We start from the raw sequence: 20,981 nt of genomic DNA, 5'->3' as shown, positions 1-20,981 counted from the left end.
ACCTACATACATATATAAACAGAGAGTAAGCAGAGATTATTGTTGGAGGCGATGGTTGCTCCGGTAAATAAAACCCTTCGAGATGTTGTTAAATGGACTGTATTAAATTAAAAACTAGGACATATTTACATATTACGGCAAAGTCCACAGACCAATTAGAGATGCTACGGCAAAGTCCGTGGCGTAAGTCCTGTAATATTGCCATAGCAAAATATGTTACAGTAAAATAAATAACACTTTTGATGTTGCCAACAATTATGCAATTCCGTTTGCTTCGATTCTGACACACTTCTCTTGCTTCCTCCACATTCATCAATCGTTTCATACACGCACGCCGGTTCAGAGTAGATCGTACTGAACCTTGTCTAAGGACATCTCCAATATCTATTAAATGTCCTCTAACCCTCGTTGATAATTACTTCCACACAATATCCCAGGAAGACGTGTAAATTGCTAACGTGGGAAACACATAGGTTAAAGTTTATTGGAGTAGGTTATAGCCAGAGATAGTATCTAGTAGTATGGAAGCTAATAAGATACCTATGCCTATGAATACTAGATACCTTACCCAAGTTCCCCGTATCGGACTTGCACCTATGACTTGTTGTATAGACGGCGATACGGTTCACTGTCACGTTGCTCTTACAGAAAGCTCGGTGACGTGTGGCTACTTAGTTCATATGGCGATGGATCTCTGACCATCCCAATTGGGATATAGTCGTGGGCTTGTAAACGTCTTTAGTCTTAAATGGATATGACCATATCCGTTAAAGAGTACGGGCTGTTGTCCCGTTCGCACTTACGCTTATGATAAGCAGAGATTTTTTGTATATTTATTTATTTATTAAAGGTCACTAACAGAGTTAATAACAAGTCTCTTACAGTAAAGATCTTCATAAAATGACATAGTAATTGTTACCTTAATTATAGGTGACAACGGCATGCAAAGCCGTTGCTGGAATACTTAATACTACGTATAGAACGGCAACTCTCCGCTCCCCACCAGCGGCTGAGCTCGGTTCCTCGAACATAGTTTAGACTTGAATCGTATGGTACAGACGTAACACACACAGATGCGCGTGTACGATAACGTCAATGTGTGGTGTCTGTGTAAAACGAGGTGGTTTGTAGTGGTTTGTTTTAATGTTGTAAATGTATATATGTGTCGTAGATTTTACCTACTTAAATAAACTTTTTTTTTAAGTGTCCGGGGAGCGACAATGTCACCAAATAGCCCCCCCCCATTACCGTTAAACACTAGTATAGCGTTAGTACCTATCTTCATGATTAGAAACCACTTCTCAAACTATCGCTTTTAACACAGTATCTATAACTTTTAGAATCGGGAGGAGTATAAATGCGTTTGAATTTAAAAACGAAGCCGGATGGTCTGACCTGAAGAGGGCTCATTAGCAACCACCGCACGGGCCAAGCATCCGTATAGTAGACATCTTTCACTTGAGCTGTGACCGGAATTGAATGATTAAACAAAATGTGCCCCTGTTACGTAAGGAATGCGATCAGCAGGTTACTTTTGTTTGGCGTCACTTTCTTTTATAATAATGGTCATAGAGTAATTAAGTTTGGGATGCGATGGTACTTACCTACCAAAGGAGGTCCGTGTTCAATGATACGCCGTTCCTGTTGTAAAAACTCTTTAATAGTAAAGACACTGGCTGCTTTTCTTTTTCAAATTGTTCTTTCTTGTACTCTTTGACCTGGGGGGTTAAAATGGCCACATCGAAGCAATTCATCTAAGAAAGCAATATTGCTATTTGACATTTGTGGAGGAGCTCGGTGGCGCAGCGGTAAACGCGCTCGGTCTGCGATTGTTGAAGTTAAGCAACTTTCGCAAAGGCCGGTCATAGAATGGGTGACCACAAAAAAAAAGTTTTCATCTCGAGCTCCTCCGTGCTTCGGAAGGCACGTTAAGCCGTTGGTCCCGGCTGCATTAGCAGTCGTTAAATAACCATCAATCCGCACTGGGCCCGCGTGATGGTTTAAGCCCCGATCTCCCTATCCATCCATAGGGAAGGCCCGAGCCCCAGCAGTGGGGACGTTAATGGGCTGATGATGATGATGACATTTGTTTGCATTGCGCACTTACTTTTACATGCGCAAATGTCAAATTGCAATAAATATTGCTTTTTTAGATGAATTGATGATGAAAGGTTAGGTAATAAAGCTCTTTTTATATTACTTTTGCGCCCTTTCACCACCGGGAACGTTCCCAAAGTGGGATCACTCTGGGGTACGTCTCATTGGAGTAACGTGTGTGTAGCTCTATGTTACCTACCTACCTACTTATGAGTAGAAAGATGATGATTTGACGCTTGCCTTTGTAACCTACGTTGACCTAATGGTTAGAGCATCGGGCTCACGATCGGTGGTCCGGGTTCAATTCCCAATGAAGACACTATTGAAAATTACTTTGGGACACTAACCTTTGTTTGACTAGGATATTGCAGGCTTGAAAAGGCAAATTTCTAAAAATTTTATAATTATTGCCCATGTAGCCTATTGCATAAAACTAACAATTATAAATTAGGTGGTCGTTGGGTAAATAAAATACAAAGCTACAAAATATCACACATTCTGGAATTTATAAATAGGTCCTGATCCTGAAAAATGTGATATCCGAAAAATGTAAAGATTCCGTGCTTCCGTGAGTGTGAGTCTATTTACAACAAGCAACAAATTATCGATCGATTCAATAAATTTTGTCGAAATCGGTAAGTTTGTGTTATTTCCCTAACATGCGTGCCACGTGAATTTGTTCGTATTTTGACAGAACTACATAACTTATTTCGGTTCAACGTTAGCACCAATCGACAAAACGACATTATTATATCGTCAGAAATTACTGTGACAAAATTTTATCACATTGCGCATGCTAGCCCTGCTTTTTTTAAATATACTGACACCAAGCCAAGAAAGCAAACGATTCCGAAAAGTGACAGAGATAAACAGGCTGACTGATAATTCACTGTAACTGACTGACTGTAATACTGATTATTATTATTATTGCGTATGGCTGAAAAAATAAAATATCCTGCGTGGATCATATATCCAGCTTAAGCTCCCCTAACCAAGTCTGCCGCATCCGTCACACAATGCAGCTCGGCTATGCCACCTGGGAACCGGTGCAGAGGGCACTCGTTCACTATGTGAGATATGGTTTGACCCGGGTGACCACATTCACAGTATGGCGACTCCTTTAAGCCCTATTTATGTAGGTAATGGTTTGACTTTCCATAGTAATACTGATATCGTGCAGATAAATTTACATGACATCATTTACGCTTTATTTAAGCCTTTATTACACCAAGGACCTTAGCTCCTGTAGTCTAATGACAGACGTTTACACCGATAGGCGATAATTCAGTCTCCGTGGTGTTGTGGTTAGTTCGCCTACTCCTCAGCCTACCCCTTTGGGGATGCAGGCGTGATACAAAGCTATGTACTTCCGCAGCAGTTTCCTTTCCGTTTAATTAAAGGGACATCCACGTCTCAAGCTTAGGCAACAAAGTGTTTTCCACTACGCTATCACCACTTACAAACACAATTAAAATGTACCACAGGCGCACTACTGCTCAGTCCGCAAATCACGTATTAATGCTCCTATATAAACCAAGCCCTAACACATCCTGGCATACATTGTGATATCCAACACGACGGCAGACACACGTCGGTGCCGTCTTAAAAAAAATGGTGAAGTCAAAGTGCATCATGGCTAAAATATTAGTGCTTCTACCGTTCCTGTGTTTCGCGAGTGCACAGTACACAGCCTCAAATCTAGTAAAGAACATTTACAATGAATGCCTAAGTCAGTATTCGGTGGAATGTGTGAAACCCAGAGCGTTGCAGTGGATGTCGCTGGTAGCCAACGATGACGAGATCAAGATCACTGAAAACCTTTCGATCGTGAAGACTGCTGAAGTTGAAGAAGCCGAGGCGGACCCTAGGCTTGCAAAGGACCCTGCTTATGAAATCTTCGACGCAATAGACCGTTTCCTAGATACGCATTCGGTTAGAGTGAAAGTGCCTGAGGAGATTACAAAGAGTGCTGCTTCAGAATATGTGCCCAGGTCCCTGCTAAAGGACTTGCCTTCTGAATTGGATATGCCTTTGGATGGTGAAGAAGATGCCCAGGTCTTCGAAGGCAGGAAGAAGAAAATCAAGCTGCCTAAGCCTTTGAGAATCAAGAGCAGTAAGTGATCTTAATAAACCCGTCTACTTTTTAAAGATTTTGAATAGATTTGAACATGCTGTTTTGTTTCAGAGCACGGTTTCATTAAGAAGGTTCTCCTGCCATTCCTCCTCGGTCTGAAATTCAAGGCTTCCGTTCTGGTTCCGCTGGCGTTGGCTTTGATCGCTCTCAAGACCTGGAAGGCTTTGACGCTTGGTCTCATCTCCCTTGTTTTATCAGGTAAGATTTGGCATTAAGAAAATGACATTACCTTTTGCTTTTACCATTTACTTACCCTTTTTTCAACTCGTTTGGTAAGTACTGTTTGTTAATAATATCCTGTTTTAAAATTGTAATTAGGTAAGAAAGCATAGAATTATCAGGTGACATTCGCAATTGAACGTCTTCCACACGGGTAGACCGATAGGATCAGAGATTTTTTTTCTAAAAGTATGAGAGAGAAAAATAATAAACTAAACATAGATCTTATACATGTAAATACATGGACAAGATCTGACAAATGCCAAACAGAACAGTCTCTGATGATTGAGCCCCTTCTCAACACAGCTCTTAATTTCAAACTATCTCCCACAGGTGCCATGGTAATCTTCAAGTTCACAAAGCCCAAGGTAGTGAACTATGAAGTGATCCACTACCCTCAACACCACGTGGAGCACCACGTTGACCATCACGCCCCAGCGTGGGACGCCCACGGCCCATACCAAGCCCGATCATACGAGGACGCCCATGACGCCCACGAAATCGCTTACTCCGCCCAGATCTAACCGACCACGACCCTTATTTATTTAATTTATTTATTTATTGACTGTAAATAAAACACTTAAGAATCAATGTATGATTGTTGTTTTCGTTTTTCGTTTGGTTTTGGAATTAAATTGGAGGTGGTTGATTTTTTTTCCTTTGTGATGGGGACACAGCAAATGGGCGGTATAGCTTGGTGCTTGTTATCTGAAAGGGTCATCATCATCATCAGCCCATTAACGTCCGCACTGCTGGGGCACGGGCCTTCCCTATGGATGGACAGGGAGATTGGGCCTTAAACCATCACCCGGGCCCAGTGCGGATTGATGGTTATTAACGACTGCTAATGCAGGCGGGACTAACGGCTTAACGTGCCTTCCGAAGCACGGAGGAGCTCGAGATGAAAACTTTTTTTTGTGGTCACCCATCCTATGACCGGCCTTTGCGAAAGTTGCTCAACTTCAACAATCGCAGACCGAGCGCGTTTACCGCTGCGCCACCGAGCTCCTCAACGAAATCTGAAAGGGTACCTATGGAATAATAGATACTCTACCACGCTGTCCTTTTGTGGGATTGATTGGTCGCTAACTGAAACTAATTATATCTCCTACCTATCCGATTAATTACTATTTAGTCTTGTACTCTGTTAAAAGTCTCGCGCAAATGCATTTTATGAACTCAGTCGTAATTTGCAATAAAAAAAAAAATCATACGGTTTGTAAGTGTTTATAATAATCGTAAATAGCTTATTTAGAGCTAGAAATAGTACAACATAATCAGACACTAAAAGTTTCTAGTTCCCTCATTCAGTGCTTATTGCTATCGGCCCATTAGGGTCGCTTAGTTAAAGTGTAACCTTCTCAGATGACGCCCTGAGCCGAAGTTCGCGCCCAAGTGGGCACCCAGTAGTAACAAAAAGAAAAAATAGGTACCTACTGAAGTAGCTAACTGTTGAATGGTAAATAATTAGATCCGGTAGATATATTTTTTCTATCAGGAATTTATTGTGGTAGCCAACATACAAGTAAATAGATCAGTGAAAGTCTCATCAAAATTCGCGAAGTAGTTTACTAACGGACGTGTCACGAATTTCAATGACCTTTCGGAATGTTACTCTTCTAAAGGATCGATTCTGTTCAATCACAATTTAAAAAATAATTCATTACGAGCTTAGGTACTTTACATTTTTGCGTAGTATGGTAAGTGATTACAAAACTTACTTAATTATTTTTGTCGAATTTTCTATGCTTATTTCTTGTCGTAGATTTTTCTCAATTGACTACTTCTTCACTGTTCAAACCGTTTGTTTGGATGATAAAATTTTCAGTTTCATTTACAGGCACTACGATGTTATCGTTGGGAATGAAGTCTTCGGCTAGGGACAATATTTTTGCGGTTGGCAAAGTTTTCGTGTCACCTGTTTCGTTTTTTGAATCAGTTTCAAATTCTGTGAAGTCTATTGCTATATCGTTCACCGTGTCTACGTCTTCCGGTTTGGTTCTAGGTGGGTATGTGACTGGGTCATTATCTGTTTTGTTTATCTGTGGTCCTACGTGTATCGTTTCTTCAATAAGTTTCGCCTCTACATCCTTGCTGTTTTCTTGCTCTACACTTTCTTTGGTATCAAAATTCATCGTGCCATCCTGCTCTTTGCTTGGTAAAAGTATAGTGTTAGTGAATGTTTTGAAGACACTCGATTTGCTCAAAGGATTTATTTTGTAAAGATGGAGTAGGATATCGAATGTGTCGCTGTTCGCTCGCTTCGACCTTTTGCAATTGCAACTGCTTGTGTAAAGTCCTGAAAACTGAAACGGGAAATCAATATGACGGATACTAAGTTTTCTAAATTGCCTTGTGACGTATGTGTCATACTCCTTCAATCAATAAGTGCAGTGCAGTGTGTGCAGCCGTTCCCGGGAATGTTCCTACTTTGGGAACTTTCCCGGCAGTAAAAAAGCGCAAAACTTATGTAAGAAGATCTTTATTACCTAACCTTTAAGACCAGAGTATAAGAACGAACAATTTGAAAAAGAAAAGCGCCCTGTTTCTTTTATTATTAAAGAGCTTTTACAAAGGAACCTTCCCACTTTGGGAATATTTCCGGGAACGACACATCACTGCTTATGTTTCGGCCAAGTGGTTAATGCTATTATTGTATGATGATCGATTTTACTGTTGAGCTTGTAAATGCTAATAAATAATAAAATAATACTTAAGTTTATTTTTCGTCCTTAGAACAGTTTATATTAACTTACATTATGTATGTACGGATTTATGAGGGAGACAGGAACCCAAACTAGGAAGGACCTGTGTTTTGGGACACCTGGTCTCCACCACTCAGAAAGAGCTATTAGATAATAAGTCAGATGGAACTGTAGTATTCTAGTCATCGATTATCTATGTATACAAGTATACAAATATAGGTACATATCTACATAAACTCCTTCTGCAGAGCCTGAAGTAATCATCGCAACTTTGTCTTTTGATACCGAGTCCTAAGATGGATTAGTGAACCGTAAATTTTAGAGGATGATTGGTGTTATATACATACATACATAAGATCACGCCTATATCCCGCTGGGGTAGGCAGAGAACACGGAATCTGACACACCACCTTTGCTTCCAGCATGCTAGCCAGTTTAGAATATTCTTGACTTGCCCTTCCTTTAAAACATCCTGGATTTGATCGCGGTATGTACGCATAGGTCATCCGCTTTCAACTCTACCACATACACTCGCATCACAGGTATTTTTCGTAAGTCTGCTTTCATTAATTCTCTCTACATGTCCGAACCATCTAAACATCCTTTTCGCAATTCTCCGCACTGCATTTTTTATTCACACCACAACACTCCCTTACACTATGATTAGTTTATAGTTACCAATATAATAGCCAGTAATAGTAATGCTCGAAACACAGTCATATTATCGAACTAATATGGAACTATATAATGTCTGATATGGCTAGTGTTTACAGAAACTGGGAGTGACGAAATTTTGTTTACAAAATTTAAGCACACAGTAGTGCGCAGGAACAGCCTCCGTGGTCTAGTGGTTAGAGCGTTAGGCTCACGATCTGGAGGTCCGGGTTCGATTCCCGATGGGGACATTGTCGAAATCACTTTGTGAGACTGTCCTTTGTTTAGTAGTAAGGACTTTTCAGGTTTGAATCACCTGATTGTCCGAAAAAGTAAGATGATTCCGTGCTTCGGAGGGCACGTTAAGCCGTTGGTCCCGGCTATTAGCCGTAAAAACATCTCCAACAACCCGCATTGGAGCAGCGTGGTGGAGTATGCTCCATACCCCCTCCGGTTGATTGAGGGGAGGCCTGTGCCCAGTAGTGGGACGTATATAGGTACGAAAACAATTTAGGTACCAAACGAAGATACCCTAGAAAAGGATACCTATTTGATTCGCCTGGGCTATTCATTCATTGACTCATACTTTTTAAAATTAATCGCTGTCAATCCGTACCTTTCCTTTTTCAGTAGATGACAGGTATAACTTAAAATTAGTTAAAATAAAATTAATCTAGAGGAATTAGCACCAATAGGTACCCAACTGACACTTTTTAATAAGTGTAATTATAGGTAATGATCGATTTCAATATTTCATGTATAGTTACCTTTTAAGAGATCGTTTTGAATTGATTCTAATTATAGAATCCAAATACATCTACCTAATAATTCCTACTTTTTTGACGTGTACCTTCTTTGCCGCACTTGGCATTTATATAATAATAATTAGGTAAGTACAAAAAAAATAAAATAAACAAATTGATAACAATATTTTGGATTAGCGCCATCTAGCGACTTTTATTTGAACTACAATGGCTCTTTCTGTTTAGTGATTGGAACGCTTTGTAACTCGAATATGTAGAGTTTCGTAAGAAATAGCATAGATGGCGTAACAAAATACATGCTGCTCGGATAACATTTTTTTGTTAGTTTTTCATTCTAAATAATTTACCAGTGCTTACATTAAATTTTAATATATTTTTTTGGGTGTACTATTATAAATTATTTAATAACATTTTAAACGTAGGTATAAAGTAAATATACCGTATTTTGGATACAAGAAGCATCATCCGATATGGTCTAGTGGCTAGGATACCTGGCTCTCACCCAGGAGGCTCGGGTTCGATTCCCGGTATCGGAATATCCTTTTGATGATTAATTTTGAGTTTCTTTTCAAATTACCTGCCATCATCAGAAATCCTTCTTATTTTAGTTTTCAAACAGCTACTTACAAATATTTCATTTATATTATAAGCATCTAAAATGTATTTTGTTTTTCAGAATCGACATAAACAGTGTTAAAGATAAACTATGTTTAAAATATAATCCGTACACGAAAGAAGTCCCGAACGCCGCGGCGCTACTGTCGCAGATTCTGCATACAATTATTATGACTTGTCAAGTTAGTTTCATTAAAATCCGCCGACTTCTTTCGTGGCGCGAAATACTATTTTAAACCTATTTTATTTTTAGTTTGTGTTTTGTAGTAACACTGAAAATGTCTTTCTCAAACATGTTTTTTGTTGTTAGAATTTCTGCGGTAGAAATTGTCCACCTCTCGCTCAGTCGGGAAAAATTTTTGCGGTTTACCTGTTGATGGTCGATTGACTGCAAAAATTGCGAATAGCAATTTGTTTTTACACAGTTCATGGCCCCTAGCTCTAGTGATGCGGAAATCATTAACTTGATAGTGGACTAATTAATGCTATTTTAATTGGTTTAAGTACTTGTAGTTGATGGCATAGTAACCGGCATATACAAACAGTTTGTATATACTACAAGGCGAGTTGATATATAACCGTTTGTGTATATAACAAGGCGAGTTAATATAACCGTTTATGTATACTACAAGGCGAGTTAATATAACCGTTTGTGTATACTACAAGGCGAGTTAATGTAACCGTTTGGAAACACTACAAAGCTAGTTAACATAATAAATTGTTTGTGTATACTACAAGGCCAGTTAACAACTGTTTGTGTATACTACAAGGCGAGTTAATATAACCGTTTGGAAACACTACAAGGCGAGTTAATATAACCGTTTGTGTATACTACAAGGCGAGTTAATGTAACCGTTTGGAAACACTACAAAGCTAGTTAACATAATTGTTTGTGTATACTACAAGGCCAGTTAACATAACTGTTTGTGTATACTACAAGGCGAGTTAATATAACCGTTTGGAAACACTACAAGGCGAGTTAATATAACCGTTTGTGTATACTACAAGGCTAGTTAACATAATTGTTTGTGTATACTACAAAGCCAGTTAACATAACTGTTTGTGTATACTACAAGGCGAGTTAACATAACCACTTGTATATACTACAAGGCGAGTTAACATAATTGTTTGTGTATACTACAAGGCCAGTTAACATAACTGTTTGTGTATACTACAAGGCGAGTTAACATTATAACCGTTTGTGTGTACTATAAGGCGAGTTAATATAAGTACCTACAATTTATGATTATGATTAATGGTAGTGCGAATGAATAGTATATCTCTATTAATAGCATCCAAACAGTGAAAGTGGCATTATATATGAATAGATCAAGTATTATATTACAAGCGAATGCCCGCGACTTCGACCGCCTTATTACATAAACTTTACGGTTATAGGTCTTCTTCGTCGTTCCTTCACTGCTGAGGATCGCGACCACAGGTTATGGTTTTCCATTCAGTACTGCTGTATGCTGCGCGGACAGCTCTCTGCATACTGTCGCCCACCGTCTTCTTCAGGTTGTCAGACCACCTCGTAGGTGCCTTTCCTCGTGCGTTTTTTTTCTATCTTGTGTTATTTCATTGCCTGTGTCAAATGTGACATATGCCTGCAAAGGCAAAATTGTGAGACGTAATTTGCAACTATAATTGCAACTATGATTTATAACCGTACCTAAATTTATACACAATAAAAATCTTATACATTGTTTTAGGTTTACGCGGTTATTACCAAATTAAAACACATACTAATGGGTTCTTACCGCGTTTAAATCAGGGATATGAAATATCGGGAAATATCGGAAGTCTCATATCCCTGATTTAAACGCGGTAAGAACCCGTTATTATGTGTTTTAATCATAATAAAAATCTTTATCTTTTATCTTTCGTTTGCCCTCCATTTGCTCAACGACGATCTGCTTCTCCAGACCGTGCCTTGAGGGCATAACATGTCCGAAGAAGTTTAGGGTATGTTTCCAGCATATTGAGGAGAGTCGCGTCGTGATTTTGAGCTCAACTCTTTGATAGATTTTGACGGTTATGGGTACCTAGGTGATTATATTACGATAGGTGATGGTTATAGTCATAATGGTATTTAAATCTACCCCAAAACCAACCTATTTGCAGGCTTTATGTATTCTTCTTCTATCGTGTGGGTTGTGAGGTGGATTACCATCAGCAACCCTGGTGTCAGGGTTATTATTGGGACGCCAGAGGCCCCTGACATGGCTTATGTAACGACTACTTACATCAATTGGCAGGGACCAAAGGCTTAATGTGCCTTCCGAAGCACGGGCCATCTTACAATCAGGTGATCAGCCTGTAATGCTTTAACCAACTAGGGGTCATAAAGTGATTTTTGTTATATATGTCCCCACTGGAATTCGATCCCGGGGCCTCTGAATCGTGAGCGCAGAGCTTAACCAATGGACCATAGAGGCTGTTACTTTATGAGTCTATAAAATATTAACTTTGTGTTTAATTATTTTATAGGTATCTCTGGGGATTGATGGGATACATCTATTAGTATAACTTACATCAGTAGTAAAAATGAAAACGTTGTAAAACATAATTTGTATCTTTCTAAAGAGATCAGCAGTGTCGAGATTATAATAAAAAATATAGTGTTTCTCTACTAAACTAGAAGTATAATGATAAATAAAAGAATGCGTTTAATGAGGGACTTTCCAGAAACAATACAGATGGCGCTGTACAGATTTTCCTTCGTTTAACCTTCTAATTTCATGTATAAGAGATATATGCACCTCATCATCATCAGCCCAGTAACGTCCCCACTGCTGGGGCACGGGCCTTCCCTATGGATGGGTAGGGAGATCGGGCCTTAAACCATCACGCGGGCCCAGTGCGGATTGATGGTTATTAAATCCAATAGGAATTACGAGCGTGAATTTATGTGTGTACATAAGATAGTGTTGAGAAACATTTCATTTTAGATTACTTTCTGACTTGGTAATGGAATATTTTCACTTCGGTGTTCTGTTTCAACGGAAATTATGCAAAATGGTGATTTAAAGCATTTCGCTCATTCACTTTTCATAGTCATATGTGCATAATTTTATTAAGATTACTCCAGTGAAGAATAAGGTTAATAGTAGTCAATATTGTTCGTCTGCATTATTGGCAACACCAACACAGAACTTACATTTAAAAAATATATAATAAAATTTTGTTGACGTCACTACTTTAATTCATCTTAAAGTTGGCCATTTTACGACTTTCCATAGAGAACTGTCAAAATGGGCAATTCATATTATGAATCGTAATATGAATTGAAATATAAAAATCCACAAGTGGCCATTTTACGATTTGCAATTCAATTCATAATAGGAACATTTATGATTCATCAACATTTGTGTCTGTACTATACACTCTGTATTGCTCCGCGTCTTGATGGACGTAATATACGATCCCGACTACCCGATTACTTTAGCCATAGAGGCGGCCAATCAGCTCGCGACACCAAACACTTCAGAACCCCGATACCGACCCCGCCGACGTGGTCGACGAATTCCCTCATTCAGCGCTTATCGCTATCGACGCACTAGGATCGATTAACTCTTTCAAATATTCTTCCTCTCAGACAACGCCCCAAACCGAGGTTCGCGCACAACTGGGCATCCTCAGGCCTGTTGTCTGAAATTTTGTACCGGGTGAGAGCCCTCAGCGCTCCCCATTTGTCCGGCCAAGTAGTTAATGCCATCTGCGGCAAATCTACAATAAGTCACGTCAAGAAAAAAAATTGCTCCGCGTCTTACCGCAAATAAAAGTGTTCTTTCTAGTACCATGGTGTTTACTTTGTAATGAAGACAGCTCCAAACCTTCAAGCAAGCCCTACAGTCCACTTGCCGCAGCTGACATGCATAATGTTGTTGTTATTTTATTTATTTTTTTAATAAAAATATGTTTATTACTCTTACGTCAACACGATAATTGGTAATTAACAATAAAACAAGTTAAGATACAGTTGTAAGTGAGAGAAACTGGGGTCTGTGAGAAGCGTTAGCTTGACTACAAGCTAGCGCGGGGGAGCCTGGGGTTCTGTACTAACATATCCCCAGGCTTCTGTACTAACAGATCCCCAGGCTCCCCCCTCGGATGATTAGTGTCTATAGCTACTTATATTATGTTTATATAACACAAGAGATAAATTTGAAAAACATAAGAGATTTATATTTACTTAGATTGAAAAATTCGCATGGACAGGATGAGGACCCGGTGGTGTAATGGTTAACATGCTCGTCCTGGCTTGGCAGGAGCTGCGGGTTCAAGTCTCATCCAATTCAGACTTTCTAGACTTAATTGAAGTAATGAAAAAAAAAAACAAAATTGAATAATTAGACAACAATAATTAAAAAAATTAAAAAGACAAAAAATCTCAAAAAAAGAAACAAAGGTCACTTAAAAAAAACATGCTGCGGGGGTTCGCTCGCCTAACCAGATTTGACAGGTCCGGTTTTTTAGGTCACATCATCACAGTAGGTAAGGTACCTTAGGGATTAGCCAACTTACAAGGCGTTTAAATCACGTACTAAAACGTGATAACTCTAAAAAATCTCGCAAGCCACAGTGTTCAAACAAACATTTGTCATTTATTGTTATCCCGGTTTCCCCAGGTTCCGCTTACCCAACCTAAAGATTTGACAGGTTGGCTTTTTTACAGAAGCGACTGACCTTAACATATCATTTATTACGAATGTGACGGCCTCCGTGGTCCAGTGGTTGAACGTTGGGCTCACGATCCGGAGGTCCCGGATTCGATTCCCGGTGGGGACATATCACAAAAATCACTTTGGGATCCCTAGTTTGGTTAGGACATTACTGGCTGATCACCATGATGATCCGTGCTTCGGAAGGCACGTTAAGCCGTTGATTCCGGTTATTAATTACTGATGTAAGTAAGTAGTCGGTAAATGAGCCATGTCAGGGGCCTTTGGCGGCTCAATAGTAACCCTGACACCAGGGTTGATGAGGTTGGTACTCCGCCTCACAACCCACACGATAGAAGAGGATTACGAATATCAAAAATAACTTCAGGTTTACCTACAAGTAGCTCTGCCTTGCCCGATACGGATAATAGGCGTGTAGTGTGTAATGTGCGGGTATGTAGATCAAGATAATGATAAAGGTCAGAGCACATGAGTTAAGCTTAACTGGAGGTAGAGTTGTCAAGTGTTGTCCATTGAGTCAAAGACCCCGATCTTCACCTTGCTCTTGAAAGGTTTGGCACACTAGTGATGTGCTGCTGTCGATATCGATATCACGGCCTCCGTGGTCTGGACCACTGCTGGTTGCACGTTGGGCTCACGATCCGGAGGTACGGTCACGAGCATTAATATGTATACACTTTGATACCATGTCACATTAACTTTTTTGACAAATTAAACTGTAAGTCTCACTAAACGTCAAATATGATAGTGCGACTGGGTTCTAAAGTGAGTACATGATATTGCTCATGACTGTACCATATCACAAAAATCACTTTGTGAGCCCTGGTTTAGTTAGGATATTACAGACTGATCACCCGATTGTCCGAAAGTAAGATGATCCGTGCTTCGGAAGACACGTTAAGCTGTTGGTCCCGGTTACTACTTATTGATGTAAGTAAGTAATCGTTACATGAGCCATGTCAGGGGCTTTTGGCGGCTCAATAGTTACCGTGACACCAGGGTTGATGGGGTTAGTAATCCACCTCACAACCCACACGATAGAAAATTATATATTTTTTCAAATTTACCTGACGTTGGTCCAGCGGCGAAGTTAGAAGAAGCATTGTACCTATGTAACATATAAACTTCCTGCTACTTGTCTCGTGAGGGTTGAAAGAGCAATGATCGACCTTTTCAAATTGAGTCACCAAAGGCCCCTAACATTGCCCATGTATCGAGGACATACTTAAGCAAACAGTAAACATTCTATATACAATCCACATTAAAGCAATGCCTCATTGAAGCAATTCATTTAAAAAGCAATATTGTAATTTGACATTTGCGCATAGAAAAGTAAGTGCGCAATGTCAACAAATTTTAAAAAGCAATATTGTTTCAGTTGGTTGTATCAGTGTGTTGCCTTTTTAACACCTCAGGCTTCTCTATCGAACGGAGTATCGAGCATACTTTTACGTAACAGAATCGAGTCAAAAGTGAAAGCTTTTGACGACATCAATTAATATCAATAGTTGATATTAAACCTTGAGAATAAATATAGTGAATGTCTCATAAACATCGATATCACCGACCAGCAAAAGCAGTTTTCCCATCTCTGCGGCTTTGCAAGTGTGTGAAAGAGACAGCTTTCTCCTTTTCCTACTCGCCGGTTGCGCGCGAGATGACTTGGACCAACCAACCAACTTAGTGAGTTAACCGACCACAACCGTGGTGCATGTGTGTGTCGTATCAACCGACATTCCTTGACCTCTTTCCCTAACCTAATTCCGACGTAAACAAAACTTTGCCAACATTTTTTTTCTGAGTGTGTTCATAGTTTTGGATACTCGTCGCTTGGACAAATGTAAGTGTCAAAAACTTTTATTACTTTTTAATTTATTCAAATCAAATCAAATCAAATATACTTTATTGCACAGAACTAAAATTTCAACAATCAGACATAACACATGAAAACAGTGAAACAGTATTCGCGACTTGCGACAACCGGTTTTTTTGAGGTATGACTTTTTACAGGTTTTCTTCATTTTTTCTTTATTTGTTTAGGGTGTGACGTGGTTTGCGTAGTTTCTCTTGTTCGACTAACAGTAAACAATTTAATTTACTATGATATGATTAGTATTCTAGTCATATATGACTATGTAGGTTTCCGGAGTATCAATGAAAGTAGAAAGAATGTTATACGTGATTCACGTAGAAATATTTTTGAAAGCTCATAATTTATTCTGAGTATTTAAAAAAAATAAATAATAATAATAAAGTTTATTTAGGTAAAATCTACGACACACATATACATAACACATACACACATATACACATATTTTTAAGGAATTACGACTGGGCATAGAAATAGAAAGTTTAAAGAAGAGGATAGAATGTATTGATTGGTTTTTGGTAGTCATTTACGTGCGTGAACGAAGCAAGATTTGAAATTCATATCACCAAATCCGGTTGGCTCGAGTCGAAATCGTTAGATGCATTTTCTACATAATGTCAAAAAGAAAATAAGATAATATATCACTTTGCTGCTTGCAACAGGGCTTTAAAAACCAAATTGGTTTTGCTAGTCTACTAGCTAAGGGTGTCGCCGTCGACAGATACCTTTGGGAGGACATCATCATTAAGAGTGGGATATGACAAAACTGTCATTGATTAAAAATTACTAAAATCTCTTTTCTTAAGTATCTACTTTCCTTGTACCTGTACAAACAGGAATATGTTTAGCTGTACCATCGGACAGTACGGTCGGTTTATCAGGAGAAAAACCCTGTGGTAAAACTAATTATACCAAGTGGTAGGTGGGTTGTACCATGGGTCAAACGGGGGTAAAGGCAGTATGCTTATTTATATCTGGAAGTAGCGTGATTCAGGCTTGTACTAGGTTTATGAGCGACCTTTAGGCCACATCGTTACTAACCAAGTGAGGTTGCGGTCAACCTATCGACAACAATATAGTAAATAAATCACCTTCTTGCATCCCTATTTGGGGTCACCATAGCATACTTAGACACTTGTATTTATCAGTTCCAGTGCAATAGATCCAAAGATAAGTAAACTCACCAGCGAAATCCCTAATGAGGTAGGCGGAGAAGCAAGTAACTGATTACTTTGATGTGTCCTTTCCGTGTCGCTGTTATCTTGTTGTGTTCATATTTCGATGAATGTACTGACTACCCCAATTGGAATATAGTTGTAAGCTTGTACTTTCTCAATTGAAGATGTGAAATACATCTTGCTTCCACTCGTCATAAGAAGTACCATATGAACAGCCAATCGTCCATCAAATGGTCCATAAAATGACTACAAATACAGGGTGTTAGTGACGTCGTAACGAAAACTTTGATGGATGATTCAGACCATGATTGAGTTAATATCAAGTGGAATTTTATTAAATCGTGCCGCAACCGATCTTTATCAGCTATAAAGAAAGTGTCATGTGATAGGGGGCGAGTTCATAGAGCAATACGGTTGGGACGAGTCTGTTCCTATGTTTAATGGCGGCTCTAGGGCGGTGTAAGATGTGCCACCCGCACCGGGCGTCGACATTTTTATTTTGCCAAAATCAACGAAGAATGGTCCACCTTGGCCGCAAACTAATTTCATCGGGTTAGATTGCGGCCACATAAAACTCATACAGGGTTGCCGTAACCAACATTTTTGAAAGATTTAATTAGGTAAAGGACCATGACCGTAACTGTATGAGACCCGTCCCCCCCTTCCAACAGGTAATTTATTGTATTTCAATAGTATCTTTAAAAATATTACCAATTAGTTGTAACTTCAAATTCCATGAGGTTTAGGAATAAAATAAAAAAAAAATGACGAAAATCGAAATTGGTTGGTACCCAAAATAGTAGTTAATAACCCGAATTCCGGCTAAACCCCGCGTATTTCGAGAAAGTCGCCATAGACCAAAAATATCAACTCACTAAGACGCTTCGAATGGGATATGTCTGGAATCTGTTGATAGCGGGGGACGTTTTGACTCTTTGTCCTTTCGGTGGCCGTAAACTAATGGAAAAAAATGTATTTTAAGGGGCTGAGGGGTGCGAATATGAGGTATCGCACCACCTAAATATTTTGCTAGGGTCGCCACTGATCGTTTTGAAACAGAAATAACTTCTACGTATTATCATTAAGCTGTCCTGTAGAGAAAGAACTTTAAAAGTAAAAAAATACATACATACATAAGGAGATGCCTATTTCCCGTTCGGTTAGGCAAATATGACGGAATTCCCCATACTGCAATCCTGTCACACTAAATTTGCTTCCTCCCTCACTCTCATCAAATACTTCATGCACACTCGCCGTTTTAGAGAAAAAAAAAATTCATAAGAAAAAAAAAGGTATAATCCACAATTGAAACTCATCTTTATCGCAGTTAAACAGGATATTTATTGAAATGTCGTTGAACTAAAAGGGTCAAATTTTTACACTCGGTAACTAGGTTACGAAGACCTGTTTATCTCGTTTTGGTAACTTACAGTAACTTGAAGAGGAAAAAACCGAGGTAGGAAGTTATTTTCACTTTCCCATGATAATATAAGGCCATAAATCGATCTTATCTGTTCTCTGTACTTAAGACGTGGAAGTTTTGTTATCACTAATAAAATATCAATGGTTGATAGACTATTAGGGCCCTGCATTGTTTGAGGTTTACGCGGTTATTATTGTAATTAAACACAATACCGAGTTCAACAGCCTCCGTGGTCTAGTGGTTAGATCGTCAGGCTCACGATCTGGTGGTCCGGGTTCGATTCCCGATGAGGACATTGTCGAAATCACTTTGTGATACTGTCCTTTGTTTGGTAAGGACTTTCCAGGCTTGAATCACCTGATTATCCGAAAATGTAAGATGATTCCGTGCTTCGGAGGGCACGTTAAGCCGTTGGTCCCGGCTATTAGCCGTAAAAACACTTCCACCAACCCGTATTGGAGCAGCCTGGTGGAGTATGCTCCATACCCCCTCCGGTTGATTGAGGGGAGGCTTGTGCCCAGCAGTGGGTCGTATATAGGCTGTTTATGTTATATAATGTTACCGGGTTCTAACCGCGTTATTCAGAGATATGAGACTCCGGTTCAATAACAACCCTGACACCAGGGTTAATGGGGTTGGTAATCAACCTAATAACCCACACGATAGAAGAAGAAGATAAGTAGCATTTGTTTCAATTGTAATTGTTTCTTTTTCCAACAACATTTTGTTGAACAAATAGTGGAGATTATTATTGTTATAATAATATGAACAAACAGAACTGTGACATTGCAGATCTGTTTCGATAAACTCGAGCATTCATTAAGTTGTTATGTAACAATTTTCTTCTTCTATCGTGTAGATTGTGAGGTGGATTACCAACCCCATCAACCCCGGTGTCAGGGTGACTATTAAGCCGCCTAAGGCTCCTGACATGATTCATCTAACGACTACTAACTTACATCAGTAAGAGTAACCGGGATCAACGGCTTAACGTGCCATCCGAAGCACGGATCGTCTTACATAAATAGCCTATATACGTCCCACTGCTGGGCACAGGCCTCCTCTCAATCAACCGGAGGGGGTAAGGAGCACACTCCACCACGCTGCTCTACTGCGGGTTGGTGGAGGTGTTTTTACGGCTAATAGCCGGGACCAACGGCTTAACGTGCCCTCCGAAGCACGGAATCAACTTGCTTTTTCGGACAATCAGGTGATTCAAGCCTGAAAAGTCCTTACCAAACAAAGGACAGTCTCACAAAGTGATTTCGACAATGTCCCCATCGGGAATCGAACCCGGACCTCCAGATCGTGAGCCTAACGCTCATACCACTAGACCACTGAGGCTGTTACTAGACCACTGACGCTGATCGTCTTACTTACGGACAATCAGGTGATCATCCTGTAAAGTCCTAACCAAACTAGGGATTACAAAGTGATTTATGTGATATGTCCTCACCGGGATTTGAAACCGGGATCGTTGTAAATAACAATGATAATTGGGTAGTTTCCTAGGTCAAAGATATATCATGAAATTCTAATTACTAAATAAAGACAGATCAAAGGTGACAAAATGTATAATTCGTTTGTCTATGACGTCACAGGTTCCTTTTTCATACAAATTCCATAGTAATTTCGTGTTTCGACGATTCATAAAAAGTAACTGATTTGATTAATTGGAATTAGCTTATTATACTGGGCTGAACTTTAAAGGACTTCGAATTGGGGAGCATTTAGGTTACCCGGTACAGACTTTAAGACAACAGGCCTGAGAGTGCAAATTTGGACGCGAACCTCGGCTCAGGGCGTCGTCTGAGAGAATTATATTTGTTACTGTTTCGTAAAATAGAAGCATCTTTAGTGTACAGTCATGAGCAATATCATGTACCCACTTAAGAACCCTGTCGCACTATCATATCTGACATTTAATGAAACACACGGTTTAATTTGTCAAAAAAGTTAATGTGAAATGGTTTCAAAGTGTATACATATTAGTACTCATGACCATACATACACCTTTATGCAGCCTGTTTGTTTTTATTCGTTTAGTATTCTGATCGGTGGAAGATATCCCACTCCGTGAAAGACGACCCTAATATTACAGGTTTATGGTCTAGAGTTAAGTAGATCCGAGTCAGATTAAACTATTTAATAACAGTTGAGAATGTGTCAGAGCGTAAACCGGTGTTTTCCATCTAGTTTATTAGCACACCCCGGACAGTCCATACAAAAATTCAATATTAATTGAGAGCCGCCTAACGCGTAAGTACAGTCATGAGCAATATAATGTACCCACTTTAGGACTCTGTCGCACTAACATATTTGACATTTAGTGAGACTTACAGTTCAATTTGTCAAACAAGTTAATGTGACATGGTACCAAAGTGTATACATATTAATGCTCGTGACCGTACGAGCGAGAGAGACTCTGTGCACTCTCTCTCTTACTCCTTAGCGGATACGGCCATTCTTCTTCTTCTATCGTGTGGGTTATGAGGTGGGTTACCAATCTGAGCAACCCTGGTGTCAGGGTTATTATTAAGCCGACTATGTACCATTAGGCCGGGTTTCCAATGACGCGGAGATGGGCGGAGAAGAGCGGAGATGTGCGGATTTGACCAATCACAGCGTTCGAGAGAG

The 20,981-nt window shown here is 39.5% G+C and overlaps 2 protein-coding genes and 1 non-coding gene across 3 annotated transcripts in view; all 3 read left to right on the top strand.

The window, feature by feature from the left end:
• Positions 1-3,674: 3,674 nt before the first annotated feature.
• Positions 3,675-4,979, top strand: LOC126377183 (uncharacterized). The gene is made up of 3 exons (XM_050024876.1): positions 3,675-4,210; positions 4,283-4,429; positions 4,784-4,979. The coding sequence occupies exons 1-3, from the start codon at positions 3,709-3,711 to the stop codon at positions 4,972-4,974; spliced, it is 840 nt and encodes a 279-aa protein (XP_049880833.1). The 5' UTR covers positions 3,675-3,708; the 3' UTR covers positions 4,975-4,979.
• A 4,058-nt stretch (positions 4,980-9,037) lies between these two features.
• On the top strand, positions 9,038-9,109 carry Trnae-cuc (transfer RNA glutamic acid (anticodon CUC)). Its single transcript has one exon. It is a non-coding gene; the product is annotated as a tRNA-Glu (tRNA).
• A 6,463-nt stretch (positions 9,110-15,572) lies between these two features.
• Positions 15,573-20,981, top strand: part of LOC126377047 (uncharacterized) — a 45,084-nt gene continuing 39,675 nt past the window's right edge. The window contains exon 1 of the mRNA XM_050024670.1: positions 15,573-15,713. The gene's annotated coding sequence lies outside the window, so the exon portion shown is untranslated. The remainder of the gene's footprint in view (positions 15,714-20,981) is intronic.

The sequence above is a fragment of the Pectinophora gossypiella genome, chromosome 22, assembly GCF_024362695.1.
Source record: "Pectinophora gossypiella chromosome 22, ilPecGoss1.1, whole genome shotgun sequence".
In the NCBI taxonomy this organism is placed as follows: Eukaryota; Metazoa; Arthropoda; class Insecta; order Lepidoptera; family Gelechiidae; genus Pectinophora; species Pectinophora gossypiella.
The sequence above is the reverse complement of the archived record's forward strand: the minus strand, read 5'-3'. Positions and strand labels throughout refer to the sequence as shown.